Genomic DNA, 22,359 nt, shown 5'->3' on the forward strand with positions numbered 1-22,359 from the left:
TGAGAATGGAGAAGGGCGTTACATAATAGTAAAGAGTTCAATTCAACATGAAGACCTAACTATCCTAAATATATATGCACTCAACACAGGAGCAGCCAGATTCATAATGCAAGTTCTTAGAAACCTACAAAGAGACTTAGAATCCCACACTAAAATAGTGGGAGACTTCAACACTCCACTGACAGGATTAGATAGACCATCAAGGCAGAAAAACAGCAAAGATATTCAGGGCCTAAACTCAATATTGGACCAAATGGATATAATAGACCATTTTATTATTTATTTCTGAGACACAGTCTGCCTCGGACACCCAGGCTGGAGTGCAGTGGCATGATCTCAACTCGCTGCAAACTCCACCTCCCAGGCTCAAGCAATTCTCATGCCTCAGCCTCCCAAGTGTCTGGGATTACTATTAAAATTTTATGAGATGGCAATTAGAAAAAAGTGTCTAAAAAGGCTCCATAACTGGGGATTGATGAAAAAATGGAGAAATACTGGACTAGAGTGAAGAGAACTAGGAAACACTGAGGCATCTGCTGGTAAAAATTTTGACCTCTAAGGAGAAAGAGAAAAATCTTACAAACATGCAGTTGAAAAGAACTTGTTTCCAGCCTCATCCATGTCCCTACAAAGGACATGAACTCATCAACTTTTATGGCTGCATAGTAGCCCATGGTGCATATGTGCCACATTTTCTTAATCCAGTCTATCATTGATGGACATTTGGGTTGGTTCCAAGTCTTTGCTATTGTGAATAGCAATAAACGTGCATGTGCATGTGCCTTTATAGCAGCCTGATTTATAATCCTTCGGGTATATACCCAGTAATGGGATGGCTGGGTCAAATGGCATTTCTAGTTCCATCATTCAAACTATCGCAAGAACAAAAAACCAAACACCACAGGTTCTCGCTCATAGGTGGGAATTGAACAATAATGAGAACACTTGGACACAGGAAGGGGAACATCACACACCAGGGCCTGTCGTGGGGTGGTGGGGGGCGGTGAGGGAAAGCATCAGGAGATATACCTAATGTAAATGACGAGTTAACAGGTGCAGCACACCAACGTGACACATGTATACATGTGTTAGAAACCTGCACGTTGTGCACATGTACCCTAGAACTCAAGTATAATAAATACATATATATTTAAGAAAAGAGCATATTATCTACAGAAGAAGAATGATGCTGGAATTAGACTTTTTATCTCCAACACTGGAACAGACAGTGGCATAGCAGTTAAGGACTACTGAGAGGAAGGACTACAGCCCAACAATCCTGTACCCAGCCGAGATGTGGCCCCTCTGTCAGGGTGAAGGAAAGATACACAGCAATTCAGACAGTTTATCTCCTGTGTCCCCCACAGAGAAACATACTTGAGAGAAGACTTTCCAAACATTATCACTTATGTGAACCTGAACAACAATTCATGGAAATGTGAAGGAAAGAACACAAATCTCTGGGCTTCACCACTAGAGTTTGTGATTCAGTGGCTTGCGGTCTAAATTTTCATTTTTTACAAGTTCCCAATTAATGCTAATGCTGCTAGTCTGAGAACATGCTTTGAGAAACTTTAAGGTGTTTACTAATTTGTTTGTTTGTTTGTTTGTTTGCTTGTTTCTTTTGAGACGGAGTTTCACTCTTCTCGCCCAGGCTGTGGTGCAATGGCATGATCTCTGCTCACTGCAACCTCCACCTCCCGGGTTCAAACAATTCTCCTGCCTCAGCCCTCCAGAGTAGCCAGAATTACAGACACCCGCCACCACGCCCAGAATATTTTTTGTATTTCTTTAGTAGAGACAGGGTTTCGCCATGTTGGCCAGGCTGGACTCGAACTCTGGACCTCAGGTGATCCACCCGCCTCAGCCTCCCAAAGTGCAGGGATTACAGGCATGAGCCACCGCGCCCAAAACGATGACTTCAAGTGAAATGCCGTATAATGAAATTAATTTTATCGTAGGCTAATTGATATGAACAAGAGTCACAAAAACATCACCAAACTTCTAAATAAAGCTTCAACACACTTAGGGTATTAAACTTAGAAATACATGTGAGCTGTACATACACTTAGGAAAGCCTAATGAAACCTAGTAAGATTATTATTCACCCAATTTTTGGTGAGTCAGTGAGTGATTGCGGTCATAGTTGTGGTAAGTTAAATCAAGGGATAAATGTTTGCAAAGAAAAAATTGTAAGGAGCACCTCCTACTACTACACAGTTAAAACATCAATAATGACAGACACGGCAGGCTGGCTGATCTATTTTGTACTCTCATCGTTATTGTCTTGCATTTGTATGATTACCACGTTTTATGAATTTTTATTTTTCAATAATTTGTATTCATTCATTCATTTTCCAACCCGCTGATTCCAGTTCAGAGTGGCAGGTGGCTGGAACCTATCTTGGCCGCTCAAGGTGTGAGGCAGGAACCAACGCTGGACAGGACCGCATCCGGGTCTCAGGGCACACCCCCATACTGGGACCACAGAGATGCCAGGTCATCTAATGTGCACATCTTTGGGATGTGGAAGGAAAATTATATCCAGAGAAAAACCACAAAGACATGGGGAGAATATGCAAACCCCACACAGACATTGGCCTGCCAGAAGTCAATTTTTTAAATTAATATTATAATAAAATGATGTTATTTGAGGCTGGACACAGTGGCTCATGCCTGTAATCCCAGCACTTTGGGAGACTAAAGCGGGTGGATCACTTGAGCCCAGGAATTTGAGACCATACTGGGTAACATGAGGAAACCCCATCGTCTATAAAAAAAAAAAAAAAAAAATTAGCCGGGCATGGTGGTACACACCTGTAGTTCCAGCTACTCAGGAGGCTGAGGTGGGAGGATTGATTGAGCCCTGGAGTTTGAGGCTGCAGTGGGCCATGATGGCAACACTGCACTCCAGCCAGGGTGACAGAGCAAAACTGTGTCTCAAAAAACAAACAAACAAAAAAAAGATGTTATTTGAGAACCTGCTGTATTTGCCATGTAAGAATCACCTTAAGAGAGACATAGACAAATACAATATGTTGCTTTATAGATTTTGTCCCTGCATCAAGGACAAAAGTGATGTCTCTGATCTGATTTATATTGAAATAAATGTGAGCTATACATACATTTAAGAAAGATTAAGAAAAACAAGTAAGATTGGGCCGGGTGAGGTGGCTCATACCAGTAATCTCAGCACTTTGGGAGGCTGAGGTGGGCAGATCACTTGAGGTCAGAAGCACAAAACCAGCCTGACCAACATGGTGAAACCCCATCTCTAGTAAAAATACAAACATTAACCGGGTGTGGTGTCGCGTGCCTGTAGTCTTCAGCTACTTGAGAGGCCGAGACAGGAGAATCCCTTGATCCTCGGAGGTAGAGGTTGCAGTGAGTCGATACTGTGCCACGGCCACTGCACTCCAGCCTAGGTGACACAGCGAGACTCCTCAAAAAAAATAAAATAAAATAAATAAATTAAAGTTTACTATTTACCCAATATTTGGTAAATCAGTGAGCGACAGCAAACAGAGCTCACCTATAAATCAATCCTCACTGGATGGGGCCACCCTTGCGGAGAGTTACTGAATTAGGAATTTAATCATTTTGATTGTTCTTGTGATTGCTTAGCAGTCCATTATCCTAATCTAATCAATCCAAAAGTGACATGATTATCTTATTTTTTGAAACCCCATTCATAATTTTAAAATCTTTTATTTTCTTGATAAATTATATGACTACTAAAAAAATTCTAAATGTTGCATTTAAGTATACAAAAGCTCAAACACAGCTGTACTTGGAGGCAGAGGATTGCATCAATTCCTGCATTCCCTGAAGAATCATTATGATTTCAGTAATATCAAATGCAGAAACTGTTGTGTTGAATAACTCTTAAAATACCATAAGCAGATATGTTGTTGAGAGCGGGATGTTTTTTGTATTGGTTGGTGAAAAATTTTGTGAACTTCTGGACAAAACTATTGACAATGGTCCTGTGATTTATGCAATTGCATTTCTCAAACATTATGAAAATTAAAGCAAGCAACAACACTTGTAATTTATAATTAAATAGGGTGCAGCCTTGGAAATTGTCAACATGTTTATCATCCAATTTCATGTCTGAAGGTCACTGGCGAGTCCTATGACATGTTCGAAGGTAGCTTAATGGTCTTGGCCATTTTCAGTAGCAGCCCCCATTCACTAGGAGAACCACCAGAACAAACTCCAGATTTTAAATGAATCCAGACTGGGCGCTGCCACCTTTGTTGAGAGTTACTGCTTTAGGTAACTTAATCATCTTGATTGTCCTTGTGATGAGTTAGGAGACCGTTATCACAACCTAATCAATCCAGAAGTCATGAAGTCTCCACCCACTAATTAAGGTGACTCAATATAAACCTGCCTCCTGTGCCTCCACATTAGCTCATTTGGAAGACCTGGGTATAGGTGGTGGTCTCCTTGGCTCAGAGTCCCTGCAGCGGCTGAGGTGCCTGTGTCTCTCTGGTTCCCAGTGGCCGCCATCATGCTCTCCTCCCCACTCAGGGTGGCTGTGGTGTGCATGAGCAATGTCAACAGGAGCATGGAGGCCCACAGCATCCTCAGGAGAAAAGGGCTAAATGTCCGGTCTTTTGGAACTGAATCTCATGTGAGGCTACCAGGACCAAGACCCGGTCATCCTGTAGTTTATGATTTTGCAACAACATATAAGGAGATGTACAATGACCTCCTCAGGAAAGATAGGGAACGCTACACCCACAACGGAATCTTACACATCTTGGGAAGAAATGAGAGAATCAAGCCCGGTCCAGAAAGATTTCAGGAGTGCACTGATTTCTTTGATGTCATCTTCACCTGTGAGGAGAGTGTCTATGACACAGTGGTGGAAGATCTGTGTTCCAGAGAACAGCAGACCTTTCAGCCTGTGCACGTGATCAACATGGACATCGAAGATACCCTGGAAGATGCCACCCTGGGAGCTTTCCTCATCTGTGAGATTTGCCAGTGCCTGCAGCAGTCAGACGACATGGACGACAATCTGGAGGAGCTGCTGCTGCTAATGGAGGAGAAGGCAGGAAAAAGCTTTCTTCACACCGTCTGCTTCTACTGAAGATCTGGGCTGGCTTTGTCCCCTTCCTCAGTACGAACTTAGGCATGGGACTTTAGTCCAGATTTATTGTGAGAAGCATCTGCAAAGACCTTCCACCGAGTACTGTTTGTATTACTTTTGTACATATCACCTGGAAAGAGACTATTACCAAGAAAATATTTTACGGGAAATGAGAAGGACTAACATTTTTAAAAGCACTGAAAAATGCTTGGCATTGTTGTAGGTGCATTACGTGGGATAACTAATTTAATGCTTATATCGTTCTACAAGGAAGCTATCCCAGCATGACTGCATTTTCCAGATGAGCAAACCGAGCTGATAATGGACTGCTGGAAAAATGATTTCTTTAAGGGTATTCGGCAGATAAATAGCATCGTATAGATAAGCACCTTTTAAATAAAGTTCCTTTTCTCAAATTGAGTGGTTTTTTTTTTTAATTTTTAAATTTTTTAAGTTAGCTGAGACCAATGGAGTGTGGTATATTAACTTAAATGTTCTTCTTCTTTAATAAGAGTATACTATTACATGTTTGAACAGATAAATCTTTTTACATGTAGATTATACCTTTTTTACTAATGCTCACTTTAATAGGTAAAATCCAAGTTGGATAATGAACTACATATTATGGTGAAATTTGGAATTATCTGCTCAAATAATAGGTCATCAAATTAAATGAAATAAAAAACTTAAATAAAAAATATATTCTTCTTTCTGTTTGGGGGATGGATTTCAAGCCACTAAGCGACATGCTTTTCTTTAAACCTTATGAATCACGCTGAAAAAAAAGGGATCTTTCGTAGTGAAAATTTTATTAAGTTTAAAATGTTCATTGGTATGAACATTGAGAACATCAGGTGATAAACCTAGTGATGTTTTCAAGGAGAAACAAGTGAAACACTGTTTCATAATCCTCGGTAGTGGCACCAAACCATGTTTACTAATAGGAGAAAAATAGATCAGAGGTAGTTGTTCATAGTTGAATTAATTTACATGTTATCTATTGAACTAGACTTATTATGGCAACCTAAAATAACAGCAGAGATTAGCTCTCAAAATGAGTTTATTTGAATGAAGGACTGGAATCAGGAATGCACCGGGTATAACAAGTCACAGGTGTATTCTGAGAGGTTGGGATAAGGGGAAACTTTTAAAGGCAAAAAGAAGTCCACAGAAGCTGCTTTGAAATAAATTTATTGGTCACAGAAGCTCATTGCAGGAGTCGGCATTAGCTTATTGGTGGAGACAGCCATTGCTAGGCATGTGTTCTTGCGAGAACATTTTATCTAGAATGCTGCAGTCTTGAAGATAATGCAGTTATAGAAATATGTGTGGCCATGCAGAATGAGCAAAGTGTGTAAGACCTGCTGGTGGTGTAAAGCATGTAGGATGTGCCATAATCTCTTGTGGGTTTTAGAGAGTCCTTGTGATAGTTCTTGTCTCAAATACGCAAGCACGGGCTTCCCTCCTTCGTGACCTTCCAGCTCCACTTCATCAGCCTCCTCCACTGTGAATTTTACCCTTTTTCCCATTTTCCATGCTGGACTCTTTAGAAAAAATCCCTATGGGCAGCCCACATTTAAGGAGTGGGCCTTGTGCTCTACTTCCTTGTGGGTGGATTATTCATGTAAATTATATGCACTTACTCCTCACAGATGTGTCTATTCTCCCCCTCATTAATGTATTTATTCAATTATTTCTTCATAGCCGTATGGAATCTTGGATATTTATTTTTCTGTGTGGGGTTACAATTCGATCCTGCTTTGTTTTGTTGCTCAAACTGTTTCTGTTCTGGCCATCGCAAGCACTTTCTGTTGCCTCCTGGGCCCTTTCATGTGCCCCATCGTGGTGTTTGTTTGGTTGTACTTCATTTTTCATGGGAAAGGAAACACTCTGGCATTATGAGATGCCCCGGGTTCATCTTATATACTTCCAGCATCAGTCCCAGAATCAACAGTTTCTCCAAATAGTCCTGTTTGTATTACTGGAGGACGATGAGAGTAATCAAAATCAAGTGTGCTTGATGCTACTAAAGTACCAGTGTTTTCTGTCCTGCCTCCTTTGGCTACATTTAAATTTTTTCCCTTTGTCTTAATTTTCAGTTGGATTGTGAAGCATCTACATATGACTTTCCTTGTTTTTAAGCCTCCTTGAAGTTCTGTGAGGTTTTTCAATCTGTAATATTTTACCTTTTTACCTAATTTGAATAATTTCACAATTATTGCCTCAAAAACAAAAATCAGTCCCATTCTTTCTCTCATTTCATTTTGAGACCCAAGCTACACATCTGTTAGACCTTTTGATATTGTTCCTCCGGTACCTGAGGATCTCTTTCTTTCCTTTTTTGTTCTTTTTTTCTCACTTCTTCAGTTGGATAATTCTGCTGATAGACCTTATGGTTAATTTTTAGAAGTAGGATTACTGTGGTCAAAGAGGAGTATAGGCCAGAAACAGTGGCTCATGCCTATAATCCCAGCACCTTGAGAGGCTGAGGCAGGAGAATCACCTTGAGGCCAGGAGTTCAAGGCCAGCCTGAGCAACATAGTGAAGCCCTATCTCTACAAAAAAATAAAAAATAGAAATTAGAGAAGTGTGGTGGCATAGCTAGGACCTGAGTCCTAGCTACTGACAAGGCTACTTGGAAGACAGAGTAAACGTGTTTTTAAATTTATTAGGTATTCAAGATTCCCTCCATAGAGGTTGTAACATTTTTCCTTATGACTGGCAAGCATGCCTTTTCCCTCACAAACTTGCCAGCAGGGTAGAGTGTCAAGCTTTTGAACATTTGTCAATCTGATAGTTTATCAGGTATGGTTGTGCATCTGTTAAAATAGCTGCCAGCCATTCTTTCTGCTGAACACAACGTGCCATTCCCCCATCATGATGTGCAGTCTATTACCCATCCCCTTTTATCCAGGGACATTGCCTTATGACTTACTTCAACCAACAGACTGAGCTTGAAGTATTACATTCTCTGCTTCATGGATTAGACTTGTGTAAAACCACAAACAAGCCACGTGGTGATTACACAATCCAGGTCAGACCTTGGGGTAGTTCAGACATGGGGCCGTGAGCTGTGGCTCACACCAGTAATCCAAAATACAAAAATTAACCAAGTGCGGTGCTGTGCACCTGTACTCCCAGCTACTTGGGAGGCTGAGGCAGGAGAATTGCTTGAACCTGGGAGGCGGAGGTTGCAGCGAGTGAGCCGAGATCGCACACTGCACTCCAGCCTGGAAAACAGAGTGAGATTCTGTTTCAAAAAAGAAGAAGGAGAAGGAGAAGAGTGGACGTGGGAAGTGAGGAGGGAGAGGAAGTAAAGGAGAGGAAATAAAACAATTACAAATAAAGCTATTAACATACTTATAATGTTAAGTTTTTCTCATGAAACAAAGTGTTTCCCTCATTTTTTGAGTGTTTTGTTAGTCTTCTTATGGTAATTTTAAAACGGAAGAAAAAACACACATACGAAAATACAGAAAACAAAACAAAATAAAGCAATTGCTTAAGAAATTATTATAAGGCACACATCATGTAATCAAGGAACAGAAATTTGTCAGACACACCTAAAGCAATGTTCATTTGACCGGTCCTTATCACAATATCCTTCTTTCCGGCATAACTCACTTTTATAGTTCAGATTTATCTTCAAATCTTCCTGAAACTTGTATCCAAATGTCATTTTTCATCTTCAGTAACCATGTGAACACCCATTTGCCTCTTTCTCTGGCTACTTCCTCAAGAAATCATTGTATTTTCATTACAGCAAATCTAAATCTTTATTTCCCACTCTACATAGTCTATAGTCAGATATGCGAGGTCACCATTACAACTTCCAATCAGAGCTCGCCTCCCTCTACCCAATAAACCAATACTAGAGGTGTTCAACAACCTAGAAAGTCTTCTTACCATATCTGCCCAACATATAATCATGCCCCACACTTCCCACACCCTGATTTTTAGTGATAATATTAGCTCTCACCTCTCATGCTTCCTCACACCCAACTACTGCCACAGTTCTTAGCAATTCTAGCATCCACACAGATTATCCACCCAGCACCCTCAACACTCTCACTTCTTCTCCGATTGCACTTGTCTACACCCTACCAGAGATACCCATGCTCATAGTCATCAAGAACCTCACCACTAGATCAAAATCTGAAACAGTCATGCCCCAACTATAGGACCACATCTTTCCCTTCACTTTTGCTTCTTTTTTGCAACTATAAGGGCTGTTTGACCATGCATTGTGCCACAACCCATGGATTCCAGCCCAATCCCTACTTATTCACCCTTTCTGGTCCAAAACCAGGTTCCATGGTTTATCACTATAATTACACCCTTTCAAACTCCCTCAGCATTTCTGCACCTTGCTCTTCTGTCACATTTGCATTGTCCGTGTCCAAACAGAGAGAAAAGAGAAACTCAACCACCTTGTCATGTTTTTCCAAATGGATTGGCTGGAAAAAGTAGTATCTATGGGACAGTCTCACTTTTGTCTTCAGAAAAGCTCTCACAAAAACCTACACTCAAGTTTGTATTCCCATATTTTAAAACAATTGTCTATGCCAAATATCCTCACGCCATCCCCAATCATGATCCTGACTGCCCACTGCCAGCTGATGGCCTTATCTTAAGCCACATTGACAGAATAGAGAGAAACTATCAGGGAGGAAACACCTCACTGCCCTACCACCAAAACTTTTTTTATATATTTGGACCCAGACACCCTTAAAGTCAGAAATCTGAGAGTGATTCAAAAGTCCTCCTTTTCTCATCCAGAAGTCCTCTCGTGTCAGCTCTAACATCCCTCTCCAATGTGTCCATTCCTCTGCCTTTTGACAGACACTTCCCTCCCCCGGGCTTCCAACCTCTCCTCTGCGAACTACTGTACCAGCTGGGTTCCCCACTTCCAGTCTTGCCTCCTGCTACTACACTGCAAGAGGAAAAAGAATATTTTCTTAAAACTTTGAAAGTTTCTCATACCAAGAACGTGAAAGTTGTTACTATCAAGATGAAGTCCACTATCGTCAGATCCAGGTGAAGTGGAGCTGGAGGGTCACGAAGGAGGGGAGCCCATGCTTGTATATCTGAGATAAGAACTATCACAAGGACTCCCTAAAACCCACAAGAGATTATGGCACATCCTACATGCTTTACACCATCAGCAGGTCTTACACACTTGGCTCATTCTGCATGGCCACACATATTGCTCTAACTGCATTATATTCAAGACTGCAACCTTCCAGATAAAATGTTCTCACAAGAACACGTGCCTAGCAATGGCTGTCTCCACCAATCAGCTAAGGCCAACTCCTGCAGTCAGCTTCTGTGACCAATAAACTTTGTTTTAAAGTAGTTTCTGTGGACTTCTTTTCACCTTTAAAAGTTTCCCCTTACCCCAACCTCTCAGGATGCACCTACGACTTGTTATACCCGGTGCATTCCTGTTTGCAATCCTTCGTTTAAACAAACTCATTATCTTTTGAGAGCTAATCTCTGCTGTTATTTTAGCTTGCCATAATAAGTCTAGTTCAATAGATAACATGTAAATTAATTCAACTCTGAACAACTACTTCTGATCTATTTTTTCTCCTATTAGTGAACATGGTTTAGTGCCACTACCAAGGATTATGAAAAGTTTATTGTGGCACTATTCACGATAGCAAAGGCTTTGAACCAAGCCAAATGTCCAACAATGATAGACTGGATTAAGAAAATGTGGCACATATACACCATGGAGTACTATGCAGCCATAAAAAATGATGAGTTCATGTCCTTTGTAGGGACATGGATGGAGCTGGAAACCATCATTCTCAGCAAACTATCGCAAGGACAAAAGACCAAACACCTCATGTTCTCACTCATAGGTGGGAACTGAGCAATGAGAACACACGGACACAGGAAGGGGAACATCACACACCAGGGCCTGTTGTGGGGTGGTGGGGGTGGGGAGGGATAGCATTAGGAGATATACCTAGTATTAAATGATGAGTTAACTGGTGCAGCACACCAACGTGGCACATGTATACATATGTAACTAACCTGCACGTTGTGCACATGTACCCTAAAACTTAAAGTATAATAATAAAAAAGAAAAAAAAGAAGACCTTGTCTTTGGCAAGGCCTTCAGCGTGGGTATTGATCAGTCTAGTCAGGAGTTGAGAGGGTTTAGGCTTTGTTGTTGTTATAATGATCCTGAATAAACCACGTGTTTAATGGCCTCTAGTGTTACTCTCTTAGTCTATTTCTACTGCTATAACAAAATGCCTGAGACTGGACAATTTATAAATAATAGAAACTTATTCCTCACAGTTTTTGAGCCTGGAAAATGCACAATCAAGCTGCTTGCAGGTTTGGCATCTGGTGAGGGCCTAGTCTGTTCTTCCAAGATGCCACCTTGAGCACTGTAACTTCACAAGACAAAAGAAACAGAAGAGCACAAAGGGCCTAGGCTAGTTCCCTCCAGCCCTCTGATAAGTTCACTAATTCCATTTAAGAACGCTCTGCCCTCACGATTTAATCACCTCCTAAAAGCCTTGCCTCTTAATATTATCACATTGGTGGTTGAGTTTTAACATATGAATTTTGGGGAATATATTCAGACCATAACTTTCCATCCTTAGCCCACCGAATTCATTTCCTTCTCACACACAACATACATTCATTCCATCTTAATAGCCCCAAAATGTTATAACTCATTTCAGTACCAATTCAAAATTCTAAGGTCCAGAGTCTCATCTAAATCAGATATGAGTGAGACCCAAGGTACAATTCATCCTGAGGCAAATTTCTCTCCAGCTGTGAGCCTGTGAAATCAAATAAGTTATGTGTTTCCAAAATACCATGGTGAGACAAGCACAGAATAGACACTTTCATTCCAAAAGGGAGAAACCGCCAAGAAAAAAAGGGGGGTAATGGGTCCCAAGTAAGCCCAAATCCAAACAAGGTAAATAACATTAAAACTTTAAGCCTGAGAACAATTTTTGACTCCATGCCCTGCCTTCCAGACACACTGGGGTGGCGTTTGGGTCCCAAGGCTTCAGGGGACCCGACCTCCATGTCTTTGCCAGATGCAGCCCATGCTGTAGATCTCACAGGTTGGTGTTCAGTGCCTGTGGCTCCCTCGAGCTAGAGTTGCACGTTGGTGATTCTACAGGTCTGGAGCGTTGGGAGCAGCCCAGCCCTACAGTTCTCTTGGGCATTACCCAAGTGGAACTGTGAGGTGGCTCCACTACTATGGCTCCACTAGGCATTACCCTCTCTGTGTGACTCTGCCCCTGTGGCAGTTCTCTCTGTGGGCACTGCACTTCAGCCTGGGTGACAGAGACTGTCTCAAAAAAATCAAAAAGGCAAAAGATCTGGACAGACATCTCATCAAAGAAGATACACAGATGGCAAAGAAGCATATGAAAAGGTAGTCAACAACATGCCATTGGAGAATTACAGATTTACACAACATGAGATACCACTACATACTTATTAGAATGGTGAAAATCCAAAACACTGACAACAGTGAATGCTGGGGAGGATGTGGAACAACAGGATCTCTCATTCACTGCTGATGGGAATGCAAAATGGTACAGCCACTTAAGAAGGCAGCTTGGCAGTTTCTTACAAAACTAAGCATGCTCTTACCATACAATCCAGCAATCATGCTCCTGAGTACTTACCCAAATGAGTTAAAAATCTATGTCCACGCAAAAACCTGCAGATAGATAGCTATAGGAGCTTTATTCACAATTGCCAAAACTGGCAATCAAGCTGTACTTCAGTCAGTGCACACACAAGTAAATTGTAAAAAAAAGCAAAAGTCAAATAATAACACCTAAATAAAAGATATTCAGGTCAGAAAGCAGTATGTAAACATGTATCTATTAAGAGATGACATGGCTGTGTACGTAAAAAAAAAAATGCTAAGAATCTACACAACACTTGAGATTAATAAATGGATTTAGCAAGGTCAGGGACGCCAAAATTAAAATACAAAAATAAATTATTCTTTATATAAAACCAGCAAATAATTTAAAATACAATTACATACAATTTTATTTATTATAACGCTGAAACAAAGCATAAAATATCTAAATTTTATGGCTGGGCGCAATGACTCTCGTGTGTTATCCCAGCAGTTTGGGAGGCCAAGGCGGGCAGATCGCTTGCACTCAGGTGTTCGAGACCAGCCTCGGCAACATGGTGAGCCCTATCTCTACTAAAAATACAAAAAAACTTGGCTGGGCATGGTGGTACACGCCTGCGGTCCCAGCTACTCTGGAGCCTGACGTGGGAGGATCACTTGAAAGCAGGAGGGGTGGCGGGGGCAGTGGTGGAGGTTGCAGTGAGCCAAGAGCTGAGATCGCTCCACTGCACTCTAGCCTGGGTGACAGAGCGAGACCCTGTCTCAAAAAAAAATCCAAACTTTAGTGGAGCTTAACATTTGAATGTGATCAGAGAAAGAGACATGGCCCAGCGAGCAAGTTGGTCAGTTGAAAACAATGCAGTTCTGCAATGGCAAAAAACCTGAGGGTCCCACAGGGCACTCTTGGGAGTGCTAATTATTTACAAGAGCCAAAGGATCTTGTGGAACACACCCAAAGGATCTTGGAGGATGCTAAGCAGATGTGGGGCACTTTAACAGTCATGCCAATGGGTCATGCAGTACTAGCAGAATGTTTAGAAAAACTGTTCAGTTCCAAGAAAGACCATCCCCCTATTTAGCCCTCAACTAAACTCACTTGGTGGGTCAAATTAAAAATCCAGCAGAAGGCCTCTAAAAAGTCTTCACAGTAAACAGTTTTCTAGCCTCTGCTCGCAGTTCAACAAGACCAGAGATGGTCGGAGGCCCCACAAGCCAAATCATTAGCACCCAATAACTATTATTACCACTAAACATGTCCCTGGAACTGAGAAATACCCTGTGACAAACAAAAAGGTATTTCTTAAACAAAAAACTGTTTCTCCTTTACAAATATGTATATATACACTTACTTGGACTAATTAAATAAAAAGATATGAAAAGGATACATAAAGAAAGAAAGAAGTTTATCAGCAGGAAGAGCTTTAGTGAATAAGATAACTGAAAATTACATGTGGATTATTTGGTGGCCAAAGAAAAAGAGGGTACAGAATGTTTTTCATAGTTGACCTTGACTTACAGAAGTAGGGAAAATTGATTTTTCAGCGATATTTAGGTATTCCCATGTAAATATTTAAAATATTATTATTGCAAACACCAAAGTTTGAATGGCTTTTTTGAAAATGCTGTAAATTTAATTCAAGTTCCAAAGGAACACTTTTGATAAAAAGTGTTTTTTAAATAATTAATACGATTTTCAGGCTGGGCATGGTGGCTCATGCCTGCAATCCCAGCATTTTGGAAAGCCAAGATGAGAGGATCACTTGAGGCCAGGAAATCAAGACCAGCCTGGGCAACATAGGGAGACCCCATCTCTACACAACAAATTAAAATACGTAAAATTTTACAAAGAAAGTGGGATTAAGGTTTACCAGATCCCATAAAATGGAAACAGGAATAATTGGTGTGGCAATGCTAACACTCTTTTGTTAGGAATAAGTACATGAGCATACTTAAGAAGGGATGGAGGTTTAGAGGAAAAGGTGGACTAGGCAGGCTTGGAGAGCCATAATGACTTGGCCAACATGTACGGAATTGAGGAGATGTTGAAAAGACGGTTCTATATTTGGGCTCCCTGGGATAATAGCGGCCCCTCAGGCTTTCAGGCCAACACATAAAATCTCAGTTCCCTGTCACCCATCGTTCTGACAGCCTCGTTGTCACTCGTCCCATTCTAGCCCAAGAGAACTCCATTTAAAACAGGTAAGGGATTTTTTTTATTGCTGTGAGTAAAATTTCAGTCTAGATAGGAACGGCCCTATCTAGACTAGATGTTACGGGACCTAAAGTAGGTGGCTGAAAATACTAGTACTATTGTCTGGAGTTGGGTAGACAGAGTTGGAGGGACTAAAGCAGTGTGGGGTGGAGCCACCTGTACTGGCTCATCTGTGCATATTCCTTGCAAACTTCACATTCAGTGATGTCATGTTGATACCTTGAAAATGACCTTGGTGGGAGTACATACACTGCCGAAACTGGCAAACACTACAATGCAGGCCTTTCATTGATTGACTGATCTTTGTGTGTGTATTTTAGCTGGGTTACCAGCACACCACCAAACCACAGTCATAAATATGGACTATGCCAGTGGAATGGAGAATGCTGTCTGGGATGGCAGAATGAGGAGACTCTGGGCATGGGGACCCTTTTTACCTCTCAGTGTGCCAAAGAGCCCTGAGCCTGGAGCCCCTCCAAGGAAGGTTCTACATTGGCTCCGATCCTGACTACTGTAAATATCCAAGGTATTAAAGGGACTTACTTACGGCTACCCTGCCCTGATACTTCACGCTCATCCAATATTTTGTCATTTGGTTGTTTTGTTAAACATTTTGAGGAGGCACACTGTGCTGTGATGTACTGAGACCTGGAAAAACACAAAGAAACACTATAATTCTCAGACCTCAGAAAGTCTTAAATCAGTTAGGGGAAACATTGCCAGGTAATCTAACATACTCCTATTCCTGAGATAGGTCCTCTGATAATTAGACTTCTTGTGAAACCAGAGAGAAGAAATGATTTATGAGTTGAATGTTCTCACAGGCACATTGCTGACACAATGGAGAGATTTTTTTTTTTTTTTTTTTTGAGATGGAGCCTCACTCTGTCACCCAGGCTGGAGTGCAGTGGCACAATCACGGCTCGTTGCAGGCTCCAACTCCTGGGTTCATGCCATTCTCCTGCCTCAGCCTCCCGAGTAGCTGGGACTACAGGCACCCGCCACCACGCCCAGCCAACTTTTTGTATTTTTAGTAGAGACGGGGTTTCACCGTGTTAGCCAGGATGGTCTGGATCTCCTGACCTCGTGATCCACCCGCCTCGGCCTCCCAAAGTGCTAGGATTACAGGCGTGAGCCACCGCGCCCGGCCAGAGAGATGATTTTTTAAAATAACCTGAATAAGGGTAATTATCTCACGAACACAAAGAAGGGCAATGGAAGTTAATTCTCTGAGATGCTGAAGATACCTGGACCGAGACAGGAGAACATTCATGAGGCATTTGAGAAGTTGTGTAGATTAGGTTGAGTAGATAAGCAACTACTCAGGTACCCACAATTTCACCCATAGGCCAGGCCCCAGTCATTGAGCTCTTTAACCTCTCTTCTTTGCCCCCCAGAAGCAAAATCCTCTTTACTCTCAAAGTACCAAATGGCCATCCTTAGCTTAGCAGGTCCTCTTCAGCCTTCTCTTTTCTATTTAAGATTTACATTGCTTCATTTGATCTTTTCTTCTGGCTGTTACTTTGTCAGCATAGTGGTGCACACACTTGGCCATCAACCTCCAATGGCATTTTCATGTCTGTTTTCATTTATTCCACCTCCTTCAGAAGGGCGAATTTCTTCACGGTATTGTATATTTTCACAGTGCTTGTGTGATCACAGGCTGACCTAGTGGTAGTTGCTGTCCCCAGCAGGCACATCTTAAGCAGCCTCTACTGGGCTCTTGTCACATAATTTTATTTTTGAAACAATTTCAGCCATTGCTTACAGGGTACTGCAGGAACAAATATAGAAGTAAATATTTTTTTTTCTTTTTTTATCATTATTATTATTATTATTATTATTATTATTATACTCTAGGCTCTATGGTACATGTCCTACTCTGGAAACTGAATTTAGAGATGGGGAGAATGGAACCTGAGAGGCAGGGAAAGAATGATTATGTGTACTTACTATGTGCTAGATTCTCAGTCAGGCACTGAATAAATACAGACATGCTAATAATTGTTTATCTATTATAGTTCATTATTTCCTGGATCCCTGAACTTCTGCACCACGCTCATCTCCTGAGAATGGAGAAGGGCGTTACATAATAGTAAAGAGTTCAATTCAACATGAAGACCTAACTATCCTAAATATATATGCACTCGACACAGGAGCAGCCAGATTCATAATGCAAGTTCTTAGAAACCTACAAAGAGACTTAGAAACCCCCACACAAAAATAGTGGGAGATTTCAACACTCCACTGACAGGATTAGATAGACCATCAAGGCAGAAAAACAGCAAAGATATTCAGGGCCTAAACTCAATATTGGACCAAATGGATATAATAGACATTTTTATTATTTATTTCTGAGACACAGTCTGCCTCGGACACCCAGGCTGGAGTGCAGTGGCATGATCTCAACTCGCTGCAAACTCCACCTCCCAGGCTCAAGCAATTCTCATGCCTCAGCCTCCCAAGTGTCTGGGATTACTATTAAAATTTTATGAGATGGCAATTAGAAAAAAGTGTCTAAAAAGGCTCCATAACTGGGGATTGATGAAAAAATGGAGAAATACTGGACTAGAGTGAAGAGAACTAGGAAACACTGAGGCATCTGCTGGTAAAAATTTTGAACTCTAAGGAGAAAGAGAAAAATCTTACAAACATGCAGTTAAAAAGAACTTGTTTCCAGCCTCATCCATGTCCCTACAAAGGACATGAACTCATCAACTTTTATGGCTGCATAGTAGCCCATGGTGCATATGTGCCACATTTTCTTAATCCAGTCTATCATTGATGGACATTTGGGTTGGTTCCAAGTCTTTGCTATTGTAAAAAGCAATAAACGTACATGTGCATGTGCCTTTATAGCAGCCTGATTTATAATCCTTCGGGTATATACCCAGTAATGGGATGGCTGGATCAAATGGCATTTCTAGTTCCATCATGCAAACTATCGCAAGAACAAAAATCCAAACACCACAGGTTCTCGCTCATAGGTGGGAATTGAACAATAATGAGAACACTTGGACACAGGAAGGGGAACATCACATACCAGGGCCTGTCGTGGGGTGGTGGGGGGCGGTGAGGGAAAGCATCAGGAGATATACCTAAGGTAAATGACGAGTTAACAGGTGCAGCACACCAACGTGACACATGTATACATGTGTTAGAAACCTGCACGTTGTGCACATGTACCCTAGAACTCAAGTATAATAAATACATATATATTTAAGAAAAGAGCATATTATCTACAGAAGAAGAATGATGCTGCAATTAGACTTTTTATCTCCAACACTGGAACAGACAGTGGCATAGCAGTTAAGGACTACTGAGAGGAAGGACTACAGCCCAACAATCCTGTACCCAGCCGAGATGTGGCCCCTCTGTCAGGGTGAAGGAAAGATACACAGCAATTCAGACAGTTTATCTCCTGTGTCCCCCACAGAGAAACATACTTGAGAGAAGACTTTCCAAACATTATCACTTATGTGAACCTGAACAACAATTCATGGAAATGTGAAGGAAAGAACACAAATCTCTGGGCTTCACCACTAGAGTTTGTGATTCAGTGGTTTGCGGTCTAAATTTTCATTTTTTACAAGTTCCCAATTAATGCTAATGCTGCTAGTCTGAGAACATGCTTTGAGAAGCTTTAAGGTGTTTACTAATTTGTTTGTTTGTTTGTTTGCTTGTTTGTTTTGAGACGGAGTTTCACTCTTTTCGCCCAGGCTGTGGTGCAATGGCATGATCTCTGCTCACTGCAACCTCCGCCTCCCGGGTTCAAACAATTCTCCTGCCTCAGCCCTCCAGAGTAGCCAGAATTACAGACACCCGCCACCACGCCCGGAATATTTTTTGTATTTCTTTAGTAGAGACAGGGTTTCGCCATGTTGGCCAGGCTGGACTCAAACTCTGGACCTCAGGTGATCCACCCGCCTCAGCCTCCCAAACTGCAGGGATTACAGGCATGAGCCACCGCGCCCAAAATGATGACTTCAAGTGAAATGCCGTATAATGAAATTAATTTTATCGTAGGCTAATTGATATGAACAAGAGTCACAAAAACATCACCAAACTTCTAAATAAAGCTTCAACACACTTAGGGTATTAAACTTAGAAGTACATGTGAGCTGTACATTCACTTAGGAAAGCCTAATGAAACCTAGTAAGATTATTATTCACCCAATTTTTGGTGAGTCAGTGAGTGATTGCGGTCATAGTTGTGGTAAGTTAAATCAAGGGATAAATGTTTGCAAAGAAAAAATTGTAAGGAGCACCTCCTACTACTACACAGTTAAAACATCAATAATGACAGACACGGCAGGCTGGCTGATCTATTTTCTACTCTCATCGTTATTGTCTTGCATTTGTATGATTACCACGTTTTATGAGTTTTTATTTTTCAATAATTTGTATTCATTCATTCATTTTCCAACTCGCTGATTCCAGTTCAGAGTGGCAGGTGGCTGGAACCTATCTTGGCCACTCAAGGTGTGAGGCAGGAACCAACGCTGGACAGGACCGCATCCGGGTCTCAGGGCACACCCCCATACTGGGACCATAGAGATGCCAGGTCATCTAATGTGCACATCTTTGGGATGTGGGAGGAAAATTATATCCAGAGAAAAACCACAAAGACATGGGGAGAATATGCAAACCCCACACAGACATTGGCCTGCCAGAAGTCAATTTTTTAAATTAATATTATAATAAAATAATGTTATTTGAGGCTGGACACAGTGGCTCATGCCTGTAATCCCAGCACTTTGGGAGACTAAAGCGGGTGGATCACTTGAGCCCAGGAATTTGAGACCACACTGGGTAACATGAGGAAACCCCATCCTCTATAAAAAAAAAAAAAAAATTAGCCGGGCATGGTGGTACACACCTGTAGTTCCAGCTACTCAGGAGGCTGAGGTGGGAGGATTGATTGAGCCCTGGAGTTTGAGGCTGCAGTGAGCCATGATGGCACCACTGCACTCCAGCCAGGGTGACAGAGCAAAACTGTGTCTCAAAAAACAAACAAAAAAAAGATGTTATTTGAGAACCTGCTGTATTTGCCATGTAAGAATCACCTTAAGAGAGACATAGACAAATACAATATGTTGCTCTATAGATAGATTTTGTCCCTGCATCAAGGACAAAAGTGATGTCTCTGATCTGATTTATATTGAAATAAATGTGAGCTATACATACATTTAAGAAAGATTAAGAAAAACAAGTAAAATTGGGCCGGGTGAGGTGGCTCACACCAGTAATCTCAGCACTTTGGGAGGCTGAGGTGGGCAGATCACTTGAGGTCAGAAGCACAAAACCAGCCTGACCAACATGGTGAAACCCCATCTCTACTAAAAATACAAACATTAACCGGGTGTGGTGTCGCGTGCCTGTAGTCTTCAGCTACTTGAGAGGCCGAGACAGGAGAATCCCTTGATCCTCGGAGGTAGAGGTTGCAGTGAGTCGATACTGTGCCACGGCCACTGCACTCCAGCCTAGGTGACACAGCGAGACTCCTCAAAAAAAATAAAATAAAATAAATAAATTAAAGTTTACTATTTACCCAATATTTGGTAAATCAGTGAGCGACAGCAAACAGAGCTCACCTATAAATCAATCCTCACTGGATGGGGCCACCCTTGCGGAGAGTTACTGAATTAGGAATTTAATCATTTTGATTGTTCTTGTGATTGCTTAGCAGTCCATTATCCTAATCTAATCAATCCAAAAGTGACATGATTATCTTATTTTTTGAAACCCCATTCATAATTTTAAAATCTTTTATTTTCTTGATAAATTATACGACTACTAAAAAAATTCTAAACGTTGCATTTAAGTATACAAAAGCTCAAACACAGCTGTACTTGGAGGCAGAGGATTGCATCAATTCCTGCATTCCCTGAAGAATCATTATGATTTCAGTAATATCAAATGCAGAAAATGTTGTGTTGAATAACTCTTAAAATACCATAAGCAGATATGTTGTTGAGAGCGGGATGTTTTTTGTATTGGTTGGTGAAAAATTTTGTGAACTTCTGGACAAAACTATTGACAATGGTCCTGTGATTTATGCAATTGCATTTCTCAAACATTATGAAAATTAAAGCAAGCAACAACACTTGTAATTTATAATTAAATAGGGTGCAGCCTTGGAAATTGTCAACATGTTTATCATCCAATTTCATGTCTGAAGGTCACTGGCGAGTCCTATGACATGTTCGAAGGTAGCTTAATGGTCTTGGCCATTTTCAGTAGCAGCCCCCATTCACTAGGAGAACCACCAGAACAAACTCCAGATTTTAAATGAATCCAGACTGGGCGCTGCCACCTTTGTTGAGAGTTACTGCTTTAGGTAATTTAATCATCTTGATTGTCCTTGTGATGAGTTAGGAGACCGTTATCACAACCTAATCAATCCAGAAGTCATGAAGTCTCCACCCACTAATTAAGGTGACTCAATATAAACCTGCCTCCTGTGCCTCCACATTAGCTCATTTGGAAGACCTGGGTATAGGTGGTGGTCTCCTTGGCTCAGAGTCCCTGCAGCGGCTGAGGTGCCTGTGTCTCTCTGGTTCCCAGTGGCCGCCATCATGCTCTCCTCCCCACTCAGGGTGGCTGTGGTGTGCATGAGCAATGTCAACAGGAGCATGGAGGCCCACAGCATCCTCAGGAGAAAAGGGCTAAATGTCCGGTCTTTTGGAACTGAATCTCATGTGAGGCTACCAGGACCAAGACCCGGTCATCCTGTAGTTTATGATTTTGCAACAACATATAAGGAGATGTACAATGACCTCCTCAGGAAAGATAGGGAACGCTACACCCACAACGGAATCTTACACATCTTGGGAAGAAATGAGAGAATCAAGCCCGGTCCAGAAAGATTTCAGGAGTGCACTGATTTCTTTGATGTCATCTTCACCTGTGAGGAGAGTGTCTATGACACAGTGGTGGAAGATCTGTGTTCCAGAGAACAGCAGACCTTTCAGCCTGTGCACGTGATCAACATGGACATCGAAGATACCCTGGAAGATGCCACCCTGGGAGCTTTCCTCATCTGTGAGATTTGCCAGTGCCTGCAGCAGTCAGATGACATGGACGACAATCTGGAGGAGCTGCTGCTGCTAATGGAGGAGAAGGCAGGAAAAAGCTTTCTTCACACCGTCTGCTTCTACTGAAGATCTGGGCTGGCTTTGTCCCCTTCCTCAGTACGAACTTAGGCATGGGACTTTAGTCCAGATTTATCGTGAGAAGCATCTGCAAAGACCTTCCACCGAGTACTGTTTGTATTACTTTTGTACATATCACCTGGAAAGAGACTATTACCAAGAAAATATTTTACGGGAAATGAGAAGGACTAACATTTTTAAAAGCACTGAAAAATGCTTGGCATTGTTGTAGGTGCATTACGTGGGATAACTAATT

At 41.6% G+C, this 22,359-nt stretch overlaps 2 protein-coding genes across 2 annotated transcripts; both read left to right on the top strand.

The window, feature by feature from the left end:
* Positions 1–4,414: 4,414 nt before the first annotated feature.
* On the top strand, positions 4,415–5,516 carry LOC129008433 (RNA polymerase II subunit A C-terminal domain phosphatase SSU72 like protein 4). Its single transcript, XM_054440697.1, has one exon. The coding sequence runs from the start codon at positions 4,517–4,519 to the stop codon at positions 5,099–5,101; it is 585 nt and encodes a 194-aa protein (XP_054296672.1). The 5' UTR covers positions 4,415–4,516; the 3' UTR covers positions 5,102–5,516.
* Positions 5,517–21,446: 15,930 nt separating this feature from the next.
* Positions 21,447–22,112, top strand: LOC129008622 (RNA polymerase II subunit A C-terminal domain phosphatase SSU72 like protein 4). Its single transcript, XM_054441004.2, has one exon. The coding sequence runs from the start codon at positions 21,528–21,530 to the stop codon at positions 22,110–22,112; it is 585 nt and encodes a 194-aa protein (XP_054296979.2). The 5' UTR covers positions 21,447–21,527.
* The last annotated feature ends 247 nt before the right edge of the window (positions 22,113–22,359 follow it).

This window comes from Pongo pygmaeus, chromosome 9, assembly GCF_028885625.2.
Source record: "Pongo pygmaeus isolate AG05252 chromosome 9, NHGRI_mPonPyg2-v2.0_pri, whole genome shotgun sequence".
Taxonomy (NCBI): domain Eukaryota; kingdom Metazoa; phylum Chordata; class Mammalia; order Primates; family Hominidae; genus Pongo; species Pongo pygmaeus.